Below are 15,750 nucleotides of genomic sequence, written 5' to 3'. Positions count from 1 at the left end.
GCGCTCATGGCAACGCAGACTGAATACGCTGAACTGGAGCGGACCGCTGTGAGCGTGTGCCAGCAGCTCGAGGGGGACGGCGCCGTGTCTGGTAGCTCGGTGATCAGCCGCCTGCGAGCGCTAGGTGGCCAGATCGCCGAGCACGCCAAGCGCACTTTCCGCCTCGGTGTCCTACGAGCCCTCACCGTGGCCTCAATGCACTACATTATGGACCTCCAGGGGGTGTCGTCGGGGTACGTCGTCCCTACCAATGCCAGCCCGGACACTGCGTCGGCCATCATGAACGACGCCGACGCCACCGTCGAGGGGTTCGCCACCGTCCTGGCCGGGAAGCTTGAAGCTGACATCCCCCCATAGCTGAATTCAATGCCGTTGAAGACCCGCAAGGGGGGATGATAACCTGTTGGAAGTCTGGGCCTTGGAGCCCATGTAATAAGTTAGTACTTTGTCATAATTGTACTTCTAGATTAAGTAATTCGTTATCGTAAATCGACGGTGTGGCCCATCGAGGCCTTGTGCGTTCGAGCCTTCGCTTTTTCCTACTTAACTTTTGTGTTCTCGTATGTGTCTAAGATAGCTTTCAGCGAGGAAGTTCGCGTTCACAAATGAATTAGGCGTAGGGAGGTGAGTGGGGATGCCATATCACGGAGGCGTAGCCGGTCCCGCGGCTCGGCCGATCCCATTCCTTAGTCGTTTGCGCCTTGCGTCTAGCTTTCTAAGTATACGAGAAACTTAGATACAGAAATTTTTCGAAAAAACATTGGCGATTTTTTGGGGATGTTCGGGTGTTCCCCCTGTAGTAGCCCCCGAGGGAGGCTTGGCTTTGCCGAGGGAAAGCCAGGCGTACCTCAGTGTTCGTGCGCATCCAAGCCCCCGAGGGTCCGGAAAGTTCCCAAAAAATAAACAAGTAAAACATACTCCTTTATTGTTTTGGGAAATCATAAATACGAGTACAAACGATGTACAAATAGCTTGGAATTCTAAGGATAGAAGCGACGTAGCTGCTGTATGTTCCAAGCATTAGTGAAGACTTCGCCGTTTTCGTTCGCCAGCTTGTACGTGCTGGGCTTGAGTACCTCGGCGATGATGTATGGGCCTTCCCACGGTGGTGAAAGCTTGTGGTGTCCCCTGTTGTCCTGTCGAAGCCTCAGCACCAGGTCGCCCTTGTTGAGGTCTCAGCGTCGAACTCTCTGCGCTTGGTATCTTCGCAGGGACTGCTGATAACGCGCAGAGTGTAGCAGCACCACGTCTCGAGCCTCGTCCACTTGATCCAGCGAGTCCTCGCGGGCTTGCTGGTTCTGCTGCTCTTGATATGCCTTGAGCCTCGGTGACCCGTACTCCAAGTCCGTGGGGAGCATGGCCTCGGCGCCATAGACGAGGAAGAACGGGGTAAAGCCCGTGGCTCTGCTCGGGGTCGTCCTCAGGCTCCAGATAACCGAGGGTAGCTCTGTGAGCCACCTCCAGCCAAACTTGTTCAGCTTGTTGAAGATCCTTGGCTTAAGGCCTTGGAGGATCATGCCATTGGCATGCTCCACTTGCCCATTCTTCTGTGGGTGCGCCACAGCCGACCAGTCCACGCGTATGTGGTAGCTATCACAGAACGCCAAGAACTTCTTGCCCGTGAACTGAGTGCCGTTATCGGTGATGATTGAATTCGGGACCCCGAACCTGAAGATAATGTCAGTAAAGAACAGAATAGCTTGCTCGGATCTATTCTTGCCGATGGGTCGAGCCCCGATCCACTTGGAGAATTTGTCGATTGCCACCAACAAGTGGGTGAAGCCCCCGGGCGCCTTCTGTAGTGGGCCAACGAGGTCCAGTCCCCACACTGCAAACGGCCACATGATGGGGATGGTCTGCAGAACGTGGGCCGGGAGGTGTGTCTTCCGGGCGTAGAACTGGCAACCCTCGCAGGTCTGCACAACGTCGATGGCGTCGGTGACCGTAGTGGGCCAGTAAAAGCCTTGAAGAAACGCATTACCCACGAGGGTGCGCGGCGCAGCGTGGTGACCGCAGATGCCGGCGTGGATGTCCCGGATCAGCTCCTTGCCCTCGAGGATCGGGATTCAGTGTTGCAAGACGCCCGAGGGACTGCGCTTGTACAGCTCTCTATCGATCACGACGAAAGACTTGGCTCACCTAGCGACACGTCGCGCCTGTGCGCGGTCCAAGGGTAGCACCCCTCAGTTAATCCAGTTGAGGTACTGGTCGCGCCAGTCTTGCGAAAGTGGAGCCTCGTCAATCTCCATTGCTTCGGCCTCGTTCGTGGAGGAGGTCTCGAAGTCAGTGTCCATGGGCTCGGCCTCATCCGCCGAGGGGTTCCCGCCGGGGGGAGAGGGGGGCTCGGCGTTCGAGGTGCCCGGTTCCGCCGGATCCTTGAAATCGACGGAGGGCTTGGCGATGTCACAAGCAAAGATGTTCGGGGGCACGGTGGTCCGCCCGGACGCGATCTTGGCTAATTCGTCGGCATCCTCATTGTACTTGCACGGGACGTGGTTGAGTTCTAAGCCGTCGAACTTGTCTTCGAGGCGGCGTACTGCGCTGTAGTATACCTCCATCTTTGGGTCGTGACAACTAGACTCCTTCATCACTTGGTCGATAACGAGCTGAGAATCACCGCGTACGTCGAGGCGCTTGACGCTGAGCTCGATGGTGATGCGGAGGCCACTGAGGAGGGCCTCGTACTCCGCCATGTTGTTGGACGCAGGGAAGTGTAGGCGAATTACGTAGCGCATGTGTTCTCCGAGGGGTGAGATGAAGAGGAGGCTGGCGCCGGTGCCGGTTTTCATCACCGACCCGTCGAAGTACGTGGTCTAGCATTCTGCTTGGATTTGTGGTGGGGGCAGCTGAGTGTCCGTCCACTCAGCGACGAAGTCGGCCAAGATTTGGGACTTGATCGCCTTGCGAGGGGCGTAGGTGAGAGTTTCTCCCATCAGCTCCATGGACTACTTGGGAATTCTACCCTCGGCTTCCCTGTTGCGGACTATCTCTCCCAGAGGGAAAGACGAGACCACAATGACGGGATGGGCCTCGAAGTAGTGGCGCAACTTGCGCCGAGCCAAGACCACCGTGTATACCAGCTTCTGGATCTGCGGGTAGCGTGTCTTGGTTTCGGACAACACTTCGCTGATGTAGTACACCGGTCGTTGGACAGGCAGAGCATGTCCCTCCTTTTGTCTTTCGACAACAATCACTGCGCTGACAACTTGGGTCGTCGCAGCTACGTACAGGTAGAGGGGCTCCCCGTCCATGGGTGGTGTGAGAATGGGGGCATGAGTGAGCGATGCCTTCAGCTTGTCGAGGGCTTCTTGAGCCTCGGGGGTCCACGTGAAGCGCTCAATTTTCCTCAGGAGTCAATACAGAGGCAAGCCTTTCTCGCCGAGGCGCGAGATGAATCGGCTAAGGGACGCCAGGCATCCCATGACCCTCTGTACCCCCTTTAGGTCCCGGATCGGTCCCATCCGAGTGATGGCCGAGACTTTGTCAGGGTTGGGATCAATGCCCCGCTGGGAGACAATGAAGCCCAAGAGCATACCTCGAGGGACTCCGAACACACACTTCTCGGGGTTGAGTTTGACCCCTTTGGCCCTTAGGCAATCGAACACGATCCTGAGATCAGCGACTAGGTCGTCCGCCTTCCTAGATTTTACAACGATGTCATCGACATATGCCTCTACATTCCGCCCGATATGGTCCCCGAATACGTGAAGCATACATCGCTGGTATGTTGCTCCGGCGTTTCTGAGGCCAAAAGGCATCGTGACATAGTAGTACATGCCGAATGGTGTGATAAAAGAGGTCGCGAGATGGTCGGACTCTTTCATCTTGATTTGGTGGTAACCAGAATAAGCATCAAGAAAGGATAAAAGCTCGCATCCCGCAGTTGAATCAACGATTTGATCAATACGCAGCAAAGGAAAGGAAACCTTCGGACATGCTTTATTTAAACTAGTGTAGTCTACGCACATCCTCCAACTTCCATTCTTTTTCTTCACTAATACAGGATTAGCTAGCCACTCGGGATGGAATACCTCCTTGATGAATCCGGCCGCCAGAAGTTTCTACAGCTCCTCGTCGATCGCCCGGCGCTTGAGCTCGTCGAAGCGTCGTAGGCGCTGCTTCACCGTCTTGGAGTTGGGTCGGATGTCAAGGGAGTACTCAGCGACCTCCCTCGGTATGCCAGGCATTTCCGAGGGGCTCCACGCAAAGATGTCTGCGTTGGCACGGAGAAAGTCGATGAGCACCACTTCCTATTTGCTGTCGAGGGTGGCGCTGACCTGCAACGCCTTGTCGTTGGAGTGATTCAGGCTGAGGGGCACCTTCTTGATACCTTCGGTGGGTTCGAAGCTGCCCGCGTGCCGGTGCGTGGAGTCCAAGGCCTCGCTTGCCATCTTGACGAGGGTGGCTACGAGGGCCTCGTCCTCCGCTTGAGCCTCTGCGTGCTCGACGCACTCGACGTCGCACTCGTAGGCGTGCTCTAACGAGGAGCCGACGGTGATGACACCCTTTGGACCCGGCATCTTCAGCTTGAGGTAGGTGTAGTTGGGGAAGGCCATGAACTTGGCGTAGCAGGGACGGCCAAGGATGGCGTGGTAGGATCCCCGAAACCCCACCACCTCGAAGGTGAGCACTTCCTTGCGGAAGTTGGCTGCTGTGCCGAAGCAAACGGGTAGGTCGATCTGGCCGAGGGGTTGACTCGCTTCCCCGGCGCAACGCCATGAAATGGCGACTTGATGGGGCGGAGCTTGTCCAGTCTGATCCCCATGAGCTCCAAGGTGTGGGCGTACATGATGTTGAGGCTGCTGCCTCCGTCCATGAGCACCTTGGAGAAGCGAGTGTTGACGATGATGGGGTTGACAACAAGCGGGTACCGTCCCGGGTGTGGGACGTAGTCGGGGTGGTCCTCGCAGCCGAAGGAAATGGTGTCCTCCGACCAGTCGAGGTAGGATGGCGTGGCCTTGGTGACGGAGAAGACTTCCCGGCGCTCACGCTTGTGCTGCCGAGAGGTCATGTTCGTCGTCGGCCCTCCGAAGATGAAGAAGGCGTTCTCCACCGGGGGGAACTCGTCATCTCCACCTTTGTCGCCAACATCCTTCTTCTTCTCCTTGTCGCGATGCGTGACGTGGTTGTAATACTTCCGAAGCATCTCGCACTGCTCGAGGGTGTGGTTGACCGAGCCCTTGTGGTAAGGGCACGGCTTCTTGAGCATGTCGTCGAACAGGCCTCCACCGCCTCGAGGGGGGCCTCGAGGTCCTTTACGGTCCGGGGCAGCGATGAAGGCCTCGTTGGAGTCCTCCATGTGTCCCGGTCCTCGCTGGTTTGGTGGGGCCGGCTTCTTTCCTTTCTTCCCCCACTTTTGCTTCTTGGCGGGGGCGTTGGTCTTGACGCTGCTGCCCTCTACGGGCGCATCTTCCTTGCGCTTGTTTGCCTTGTCGTCAAAAATGGCACCAACTGCCTCCTCGCCGGCGGCGTAGTTGGTGGCGGTATCGAACAACTCGTTGGTACTGGCGGGATGACTTCGCGCAAGCTCGTGCACCAGGTTCCTACACGTCGTGCCTTCGAGGAAGGCGTTGATGACCTCGACGTGGGTGACGCTGGGGAGCTCAATGCATTGCTTGGAGAAGCACCACACGTAGTCGCGCAGGAACTCAATGGGCTTCTGCCGACACCCTTTGAGGTCCCAGGAGTTCCCAGGGTGCACGTAAGTGCCCTGAAAGTTGCCCACGAAGATCTTGACTAGGTCGGTCCAGTCGTGGATCTGGTCTGCGGGCAAGTGCTCGAGCCACATTCGCGTGGCGTCAGCGAGGTGAAGGGGGAGATTGCGGATGATGACCGCGTTGTCCGTAGCACCGCCCAGCTGGCATGCTAAGTGGTAGTCGTTGAGCCAGACCGCAATATCGGTTTCGCCCGAGTATTTGACGAGGGTGGTGGGCTGTCGAAAGCGCGGGGGAAAGGGAGCGGTACGAATCTCCCGGCTGAACTCACAGGTGCCCGGAGGCTCCGGTGACTCGCCCCTGTCCTGCTCGAGGTCGAAACGACCACCCCGTCGAGGGGTGTACTTCCTGCCATTGATGATGTTGCAGGCGTCGCCGTCGCCAGCATGTCCGCGCGTGTCATGGAGTCGCTCCCTTGCAGGAGTCCTTCCGATGCGGTCGTGCACCGAGGGTGCCTTCGCCCCGTCTGCTGCACCTCCGGTCTTCGGGACTGTCGAGCGCATGCGAGACGCAGAGCTCTCGGCCTGCTGCACAGCAGCCTGCTCGATGAGCATCTGTGCCTCGTAGCGCAGGTTGCGACCCGGAGTCGTAGATGGCTCGGGCATTGCTTGGAGTAGGTAGGCCGCAGCGATGAGTTTCTCGCTGGCCGTCTTCAGTTCTGGTGGTCTGTCGACGTTGTCATCTAGGATCCATTCCCGGGCGACGCGCCCCGCCGCCCGGGCCTGCGCGCCATGCGCGGTGCACTGCTGCTCGAGCGCAGTGCGCAGCTCCTGTGTCTGCCGGCGCTGCTCGTCGAGCCTGGCTTGAAGCTCCTTGAGTTGCGCTAGCTGTGCCTGCCGTGCCGCCGAGCTTGACGAAGAAGAAGGGGTTGCGACAGGCACCACTGCTTGGTTTGCCTGCGTGTCTGCCCCGCCGTTCCCGTCATTCCCCGGAGTGTCGTCGATTTGCCCGTCCGTGAGCTGGACCATGAAGCACTCCCGAGTGGGATCGTAATCCCTCTCGCTTGAGTCCTCGGAGCAGGTGAGGCAGTAAGCCGCCGCGAGCTGGAATGAGCGGAAAGCGTCGAGGTCGTGGACCCCAGAGTAGTCCTCGGCCTCCTCGGCCGTGAAGTTGTCCATGAAGAAGTTGATGTCGTCGGCGATCGAGCCCGCCGTTTCGTGGTAGGAGTCGTCAGGAGATGACGCGATGAGGTTGCGGATCGAGAGTAAGTGATGACCCGGCAGATCCTCATACTCAGTGAAGTTGGTGCTGGATGAAGAGGCATAGGTGGCAGCGTTGCGCATGCCGAAGGGAAAGGTCGACGGCGCAGTCGCGCCCTCCCTGGGAGGCACTGGGGCTGCGGTCGATGGTGGTGTCGGAGCACGTGATGACGAAGTGGTGGCTCCGTCAGCCGCAACGCTGAGTTGTGACATGCCAACCTCAACCCACGTGGGGGAGCTGAGGCGTGCCACCCTGCGCCACTCCATGCTCGCTTGTCGTGAGCGCTGGCCCGAGCGCCTGTTGCGCCGGGCTGGTGACGTCGGAGCGTCGGGGTTGCGTCTGGGCGAGAGGAGCTCCATGAGGTAACCGTTGCCGGTTGCCCTGAACTCAGGACTCCCGAACCAAATCACATATCCCGCTGGGAGCAGATCTGAGGCGCCCATGGGAAATGGGTTGGATCTACTCACCATCCCTGGAGATCAAATGGGAACAAAAGAGAAATGTCACGCAGCTTTCCCAACCTGGCGCGCCAACTGTCGGTGTCCTGACCCGGCGGTCTGGACCCAACTAGTGATGATGCTGCGTGTTCCTCATCCCAGATGGTTAATGCAAGAGGCAACACAGTCACGCACGGGTTTATCCTGGTTCCAGCCGCGGAGCCGTACGTCCAGCAAAGGGGTGTGTGAGAGTACTGTACTGTCTTGCACCGGGGGTGCCTGTAGTAGGGGGTACAAGTGAGGCGAGAGAGGGAGGGAAGCTCCCAGGTCTCTGCTAGAGGAGGAGTTGATTGAGGCGAGTGCCAATATCGGGGCTCAGAAGAGCGTATGTGCTCTGTGAGTAGTGCTGAGTGTTGTGTTCTACCGGATCAATCCACTCAGATCAAGCCCATAAGATAGAGCCCGCCTCCCCCTTTTATAGACACAATGAGGGGCGGTGTACATGTGCGGGAGAAAGGAGAAGTCGTCGTCTTCCCCCCGAATCGCGGGGGTGCAGTGGTCGAGCACTGTGGAAAGTACACTGTGGGGTGTGGCGCCTGGCGTGGCGATCGTCCTGGGCATCGTCCTTGGCCTTGCGGAGATCGCGCCGGCGTCCTTGTAGCTCCAGCGGGCGGCATGGTGGCAACTGTAGGGGGTACCGTCCTCTAGGCGTGGCATGGCGGCGTTCCGAGGGTCCTGCAGGCCGGGGTCTTGTCCTGGTCAAGGTCGGAGCCGCTTCCGAGGGTCGTGCCCATGCCATTCGAGGGTTCCTGCGGAGGGAAAAGCACGAGGAAAGTACGGGGAGTTGGCAGCACAGTGGCTGGAGCAGTGCCGAGCACGTCTTGCAGTGCGTCGCAGGTTCCCACAGTGTCGCCACAGCGTCCGGAATGGCGGAGCAGTGACCGGAGTTGGCGGACGGGACTCCGGTCACAGCCACCGTGGGGAATGGAGGCCTGACGTCGTCTGACCCGGGCGCCGCGAGGAGTGGTTGGAATTTAATGCCTCCGTACGGCGAGCGGGTGAGCGGAAGGGCCGTTTGTCCTTTCCACCGAGGGGTGGCCTCGAGCGAGGCGGAGACGCGGAGCGCAGTCGAGGGTCTCGGCGGGGAGCCCTCGAGCGAGGCGAGGTCGCCCCGCGGGTTCGAGAGGGCTTGGATGGGCCGCACTGTGTACGTGGGCCGCGTATTGGGCTTCTTTGAGTCATTTCCTTTCTTCCAAATTGGAAGGAGGCTGTAGGCCTTTGGGGGCCCGGTTGCCTAACATGTGTTTGCGTTTTTAGGGCGATTTTAGTCCCCTGGTTAGGGTGCCCCTAATCATGGTACCCGACACCCCTCATCTTGTTCTAGCTGAAAGATCCTAGTTTTACGATGTCTACCATTAGCTACAAGCTGAAAATAACTCGTGTTGGCGCCCCCTTGCAAAAGTCTGGTAGCTTTAGATCTCTGGAACCAATAAAGTTCCTCTTCTCTAAGCAACCCAGAAAGCTCCGTAGACAAAACACGTTTGTGTTCCAACTCTTGTGGTGATAACAGAGTGGATTCAGCTTTTCTATCTAAGATATCCAGCTATTGGAGGAGGAAACTTTTCTTTTTTTTGTTTTGTCCTACTTGGTTTTTCGCCCATCCACGCAGATATCTGCGGACCGTTCTGATCTTGTTTTGCCATCTCTGAAATGGTGATGTGCCTCTGTTTTCAGCTTTCCACACATTTGTTATCAAATAAAAAAAACCGTCTTTAGCGAGCCACCCTAATTCAAATTTGAAAAGAGGTGTGTTCCCTCTGTGAGACGCTTGATTTGTATCCAACAAAAATGGAGTATGATCTGAAATTTCTCTAGTTAAGGCCTCGACCGTTGATAAAGGAAATTTCTGTTCCCAATCAGTGCTAACCAGGATCCTATCAAGTCTTTCGAAAGTTGGGTGTTCCGCTGAGTTTGCCCAAGTAAACTTCCGACCTGGTAGTTCTAGTTCTCTTAAATTCAAAGTCTCTATACAGGCATTGAAAAGCAATGGCCACCTACTATTATAACGGTCATTATTTTTCTCTGAAGGTATACTTTAACATATTACTGAATATTTGTGATCATAACCAGGAGCTGAAGCTTGATTTGGGTCACTTCAACAAGTCATCAATCCAGGTAACATATGACTTACTACCTTTAATGGTTTCTTAATTTTTTTAAGGAATTAATGGTTTCTAAATTATGAGTTTCCCATAAAAAGATGCTTCTTATGAATTTCCTGCACTTTTTTTGAAAGGAGAAATTCCTACATTTCAAACCAGGGGCGTGCCTAGACCCGTGCGGGCCATGCGACCGCACAGTACCCTCAAATTCGAAGAGCAATATGAAGTATACCTTATATATAGTAATATAGGAGGCTTTAATTTTGTTAATTTGCATATCAATCTATAGCAAAACAAGCCCCCAAATAACACTCGGAAGTCACACATTGTATTCCCAAATTTACTTCTGAAGCATTGAAGTTATTGGATAGTAAGAGCTTGAAATCATCTTTGAGGCAGCCCTTACAAGAGATGAAAATTCTGATACTGCTGCTTGTGAACTGTATGTGGAGTTGATGTTCCTTCGAGATTTCAATCCTAAAGATATTAATATGAGCTCAGTTGAAATTCTGAAACTTTTGAAGCGACATGATTGCTTTCCAAATGCAACTATTGCATATAGAGTTATGTTGACTATTCCCGTGACTCTTGCATCAGCGGAATGAAGCTTTTTAAAATTCAAACTATTAAAGTCCTACTTACATTTTACAATGATGTAAGAAAAGCTTAACAATTTGGCTATGATAGCACTTGAGAGCGATATGCTGGAGAAGATTGATTATGTGCGTATCATTAAAAACTTTATTTCAAAGAATGTCCAAAGAATAAAAATTTTCAAGTGAAGAAGATATATAATAATTCTTGAAATATCTCATTTATAAGTATTACATTACTATTGTTTGTTATTACTATTCTTTATTTTTACTAGGCTACTAGGGTTCATTTTAATATTTCGCACGGGAACCCCAATTTGGCCGTGACGCCCCTGTTTCAAACATGTGTTCTTGACTTCTTGCTTCCCATGCAGCCTGATCGGCTGATCCTCGCGTACTCCGCCCAAGCAGCGTACCTGATCAAACATCCCTCGCAGCTGAGCACAAGGTTCTACAGCAGCTTCCCGGCGCCCGCCCCTGTTCTGGTCAAGTGGCCAGTGTTCGTGGTCGCGGGGCCATTCTTGCGAGCCAGGTGCTGATATATCCGCCAGCTTCTCCATCATCCGTCAGTCCATCATCCCTCGCGTCACCGTACGCCACACCTCGGAGGAGTACGAGGCCAGGTGTACTGCCCGGAGATCAACTTCTTCCTGATGGTCTTGTGCATCGCGTCGGGTTCGCGGGCGGACCCGAGATCGGCCGCGCCTTTGGTAACCAATGCACCGAGCCATTGGCATCGGATCTGAATGATCGGGACAGACTTTGCTTCTGTTAGATTTGCAGGTATTACAGTGATCTTTGTCATGCTCATAACTACTTCTCTGAGCCTCTGATGTCAATGGTCATGGATGTTATCTGGCGAGTGTATCGCCACGTTCAACTTCTCCAGCTTTCCCGCATACAAAGGTTTGAAGAGGGAAAGCTGAAACGGATCGACTTCCGGTTGTTTCACCAACCATTTGGAATTGGGAGGCAGGGGTTTGGTTATTGATGTGAATCCAAGAGGAAACAGGTAGCGCGTGGGAAAAAGATTAAGATAAAAGGCACGCACATGACAATTAACGAAGTGTACAAAAGTACACTGAAAGTGGGATCAGATCTCTATATGGGGGAAAGCGTAGAATTCTCCATTGACAAAATACATGAAAGTACTGTCACTCACTAACTTATAGTCAAAAGACCTGCAACCGAAGGATGAAATAAAAAACAAAAATCAAAGAAAGAAAGTGACTTTCTTTCTCAAAAAAATACTTTACCCTTCGGCTGGGGAAAATTGCTTCTAAAATCATGAAAAACCAACTAAACTCTGAAAGCGTTTCCCCTTTCCTCAATGAGTAAAACACTGCAAGCAGAGTAAAAAAAAATGACGCCAGCATCACTCTCCAATCTCCACCCATCAGATCAGGCATCAGATGCAGCGGCTGAGGAGGCCACACACGACCACAAGCCCGACAACAAGCAGGCGATCCGCCGCGGGGCCCAGTGTCAGGCTCAGGACGTCTTCTCCCAGCACCACCCCTGAGGCCGTCTGCTTCCTCTTCGTCTCCGCCACGAACTCGCCATCTGCGGTGGTGATTCTGTACTCTGATTTGTGTGACACGCCGTCGACCTTGTAAACCTTGCCACTCATACAAACTGTCACTACAGCGCTGCTACTGTACTGCCCTCCCTTCTTCAGAATTCGATGAGCCTTCTGAACGCTGAACCATGGCTTGGAGTTCTCCTGTTCCAGGCCTGCAGGGCCGTGGTGGTAAGAGTAGCCCTTCCATGTCTTGAACACCCCAAAATTCTGCAGTGAAAAGATCACACAATCAAAGTGTCAGTTATTCTGAAACTTCGTCATCAGAGAATGGAAATACGGTAACATCTCATGCATCAACCTTCTTGAGCAGCTTGATCAGCGTCTTGCCGTCACTGTCCATCACGTACACCTCGCGGCTGCGGCTGCAGGCGTAGTTGTCAACACGGTAGGCGACGTGTCCGTCCTGGCCGTAGATCGTGCACCCGTGGCCGTTGAACACCAGCGATCTCATCCACACCGTGTAAACCTGCTTCTCGGCCGGATCAGTCGGAGCAGCACAAGGTTGCAGGTGAGCAGAGAGCGGCTGGATCCTAACGATGGCCATTGTTTGCTCTGAACTTCTGATGAGATGAGCTTCACTGCAAAGCATCTGCTGCATTTATACATGCAGGCATATGGCCGGCTTCACCATGCCTGAACTTCAGATGCTATAATACTCGGTGTTAGATATGGCATGTTTAAAATTTTAAGAATTAGGTGACCAGCAATGTTTACAAGGTTAATTAGAGAAAATAAAGGGTTTAAGCGGTCAGCCAGGATCAGATACTGTACTCTCTCTTTTGCTGTTCTCTTTCTGGAAAGTGATGTTGCATGTACATTATACACTTTGTACACAATGGTACCACATGTCCTGTCAAGTATTTTCTGTTCTTTTCTCCACATGTTTTGTTGAGAACGCGTGTGGTGTCCCAATGGCGATATATTTTCTAATTTGTTTTGCTTTGTAGCAGGAGAGCATCTATAGTTCAGACTCCAGAGTTCAGAGGCAGTATCCCCAACCGACTTTTTTTCAGTCTTCCATGTCTGTGATTTCCTTATGCTTGATCAGTTGCTCTACACTGCTTTTCCGAGAATTTGTGTGCATTTATAGCAGAACTGTTGAGCAACAGGACTCAGGCGCAGCTTTGTGTGTTCACTTTGAAAAGATGTCGGTCATAGATTTGCCTTTATTTTCACATATCATTTTTATTTCTCTTATGCGAAAAAGAGGCCGCAATTTTACTTTAAAGTAGTCCATAGTCCTACATAAATGCTATAATACTCGGATTAGATATGCCATATAAATTTTTTAAGCAAGGTTAATTTTAGCAAAATTTGTTTATGTGAGAGTCAGAGATGAGGTGCTGTACCGTCTCTCTTTTATTTGTCTTTTTGGAAAGTGATGCTGCATGTACGTTATACACTTTGTGCACGATGGTCTCCCATGCCGTATCAAACTAGTTTATGATCTTCTCATTACAATATACATGTTTTTGCTGAGGTGCATTGGTCAGCCGATATATTTTAGCTAGCTTTTTGGGCTGTGTAGCAGGATAGCATTTTTCTATAATTCTTCTTTTAGATTTATTTTTTAGCAGAGCATCTGTATTTCAGAGCTCAGAGACAGGAGAGTCTCCAAACAAAGGTAACCTCTGTAGTTGCTCTGCTCTATGCCTTGCTGTCCAGCTGCTTGACATTTGTCCATTTCCTTTTAATTTTTCAATGCTTGCATATGGGTTATTTTGTTATGCTTATAGCTCTACACTCCTGTAGTCCTGTTGTGAGAATATAGCTTTATACTTTTTTAGTATACAAGCAGAACTGTTGAGAAACAAGACTCAGGTGCAGCTTTATATATTTGCTTTGAAAAAAAATTCGGTAATAGATTTGCTTTTATTTTGTAACTTCTGTTTTCTTTTTTCTTGCATTGTGAAAAGAGGCCACTGTGATCAATACTTGAATAAGAGGCCACAATTTTACTTAAAAGTAGTCCACACCTATTTTTGTTTGACCAGTTGATTCACTGACAAGCGCATAACACACATAAATCAAGGTAACTTGCCACTGCCAGATTTTTTTTTTAGATTATGGAAAAAGTTCCGGCCTTGATCATTCACATGTGAATGACTACAGCCAAGCCAGATTTTTTTTTTAAATCCACTGCCAGATTTATCCTCTGTTTTTGAAGATCAAAGCCAGCTTACACTGGAGCGTTGTCAAAATAATATGTATAAGGAGTTGCTTTTGTTCTATGCAAATCATCCATGCTTATTTTTTAAGATAAGAACCTGCTTTTTTGTTCTTGCTCCCAGAAAAATTCATGCACTAAACCGATCATAGAAGGGCATATGTACGGAGTTCTGGCCACATTTGCACTTCGGTTCTCACCTGGTATCTTGATCTAGGGAAATATATTGATATGCCCTTTATTTTATTTTTAATTTGCAAGAAGTTTGGAAGAAAAGCAAATGATTTGGTCAACAATTTTTTTTGCTGCATTTTATTCAATCTCAATTCTCAAGTCTCAACGAGGAAAATATGCTTTATTTTTAGTAGCCCAAAGATTCCTTCTGTCTTGTGGACCACAGATTATTATATTGCACTACATACCTAATAATTTGGATAAATAATCTTCAGAAGTCTTCCATGCATCCCATCACATCGATCAATGGGGTGCAACTAGTTTATGAACATTATTATCTCAGATGCTAATCTGCACGAGCCTCCCAAGTTTCTGGCAGGCCTTCCATCAATTGTTAAATCTGATGACGTCTCTTGATCATCTTCTCGAGCTGGAAGCTGATTATGTAGCTAATCAAAGTTGTGGGTGGGCTGCCGTGACATCGCTCCATGGAATAGATGAATTTGATTATGAAAATTAAACTAGCATCATGCATTGATTCATTAATTTGTTCTTGTAAATAGCACAGTCCAATCGATATCAAATCCGATATATCGCACATGGTCGGTGTGATCCCCATTGCTTTGATATTAGTTCGTAATCCTGAACTGCATTGGATGAAGCAAGAACATTATTGAGAAGTTAAAAATGGTTAAGGAAAATTATGAGAAATCAGACAGACATTATATTAATCCAAATTAAATTCAATATATACCAAGGCACAAAAATCAATACCAAATTTGATGCATAAACATAAAGAACAAATTCAGTTGAAATTGAAACCTGAAAATTAGAAATAAAGAAGTAGACGAAAGAGAAAATGAAATGCTACGGTTCCATAAGGTTAAATTGTATTTTGGAGCTGAACTTTTGGAGGATAATTTTCCATGATATTTTCAGCATACACTATCTAGCATAATTTTCCACGATCATATTTTCACTATTTTTCAAAAGATGATGAGCAGGGGAGTATGATGGCTTCTCGTTTCATGCGCATTCAAGCGCCAAACTGCCAAAGAACATGGACTCTCTCTCTCTCTCTCTCTCTCTCTCTCTCTCTCTCTCTCTCTCTCTCTCTCTCTCTCTGAAGCATCCACTTTCTATCTACACATATCGGTTCTTATTAAGCTCAGTATTTAGTTGATATACTTGTTTATACGAATGAAGAGTGCCAACTGAATTTGTGCTCTGAGGGTTGTCTCTATGGTCTATACTCACTCATACCTGCCAGTATTTAGTAGACCGTATGTGCAAAAAAAAACATGCTCCCAATAATGCTAATTATTAATTTCCAAAATGAACTCTAGCTAGAACATTAGGCTACTATAACTCCTAGTGCATACTGAGTTTCAGAGTAGCATACTATACCCTGCCTGCAGTAGTATAACCCTAAAAGTTTTTGTTGCCTTGTAATAGCATCCTACGATCGATTAATTAAAGCAAAACTCCCAACCATCGGACACCGGGTAATAAAAACGTGATGCTAATGAAGTTGCTCGCTCATAGAGTCATAGCTGACTCACAGAGCTAGATGAGCATAAGCAGCTTTAGTACAGAACTATTATATCATATAGTTAGTGCATGACGCGTATAAGAACAAGTACCCAGTGACCCCATTAATTTTTTAATTGGGTTTACGTAATATATATGGGCGACCAGGGCACTGCCACACCATCCTCATC

The 15,750-nt window shown here is 50.6% G+C and overlaps 1 protein-coding gene across 1 annotated transcript; it reads right to left on the bottom strand.

The window, feature by feature from the left end:
• Positions 1-11,514: 11,514 nt before the first annotated feature.
• LOC120675121 (protein LURP-one-related 11-like) lies at positions 11,515-12,234 on the bottom strand. The gene is made up of 2 exons (XM_039956209.1): positions 11,987-12,234; positions 11,515-11,895 (listed from the first exon to the last, which is right to left on the bottom strand). Exons 1-2 carry the CDS (start codon positions 12,230-12,232, stop codon positions 11,515-11,517), a joined length of 627 nt encoding a protein of 208 aa, XP_039812143.1. The 5' UTR covers positions 12,233-12,234.
• Positions 12,235-15,750: the final 3,516 nt, after the last annotated feature.

This window comes from Panicum virgatum, chromosome 5N, assembly GCF_016808335.1.
Source record: "Panicum virgatum strain AP13 chromosome 5N, P.virgatum_v5, whole genome shotgun sequence".
NCBI classification, from domain to species: domain Eukaryota; kingdom Viridiplantae; phylum Streptophyta; class Magnoliopsida; order Poales; family Poaceae; genus Panicum; species Panicum virgatum.
Note: the sequence above shows the minus strand (reverse complement) of the source record. Positions and strands in the feature narration are given on the sequence as shown.

Coding starts and splice junctions, on each gene's coding strand:
- LOC120675121 (XM_039956209.1), bottom strand. CDS start 12,232: ATGGCCATCGTTAGGATCCAGCCGCTCTCTGCTCACCTGCAACCTTGT. Junction 11,896..11,986: donor TGATCAAGCTGCTCAAGAAG/GTTGATGCATGA, acceptor TTTTCACTGCAG/AATTTTGGGGTGTTCAAGAC.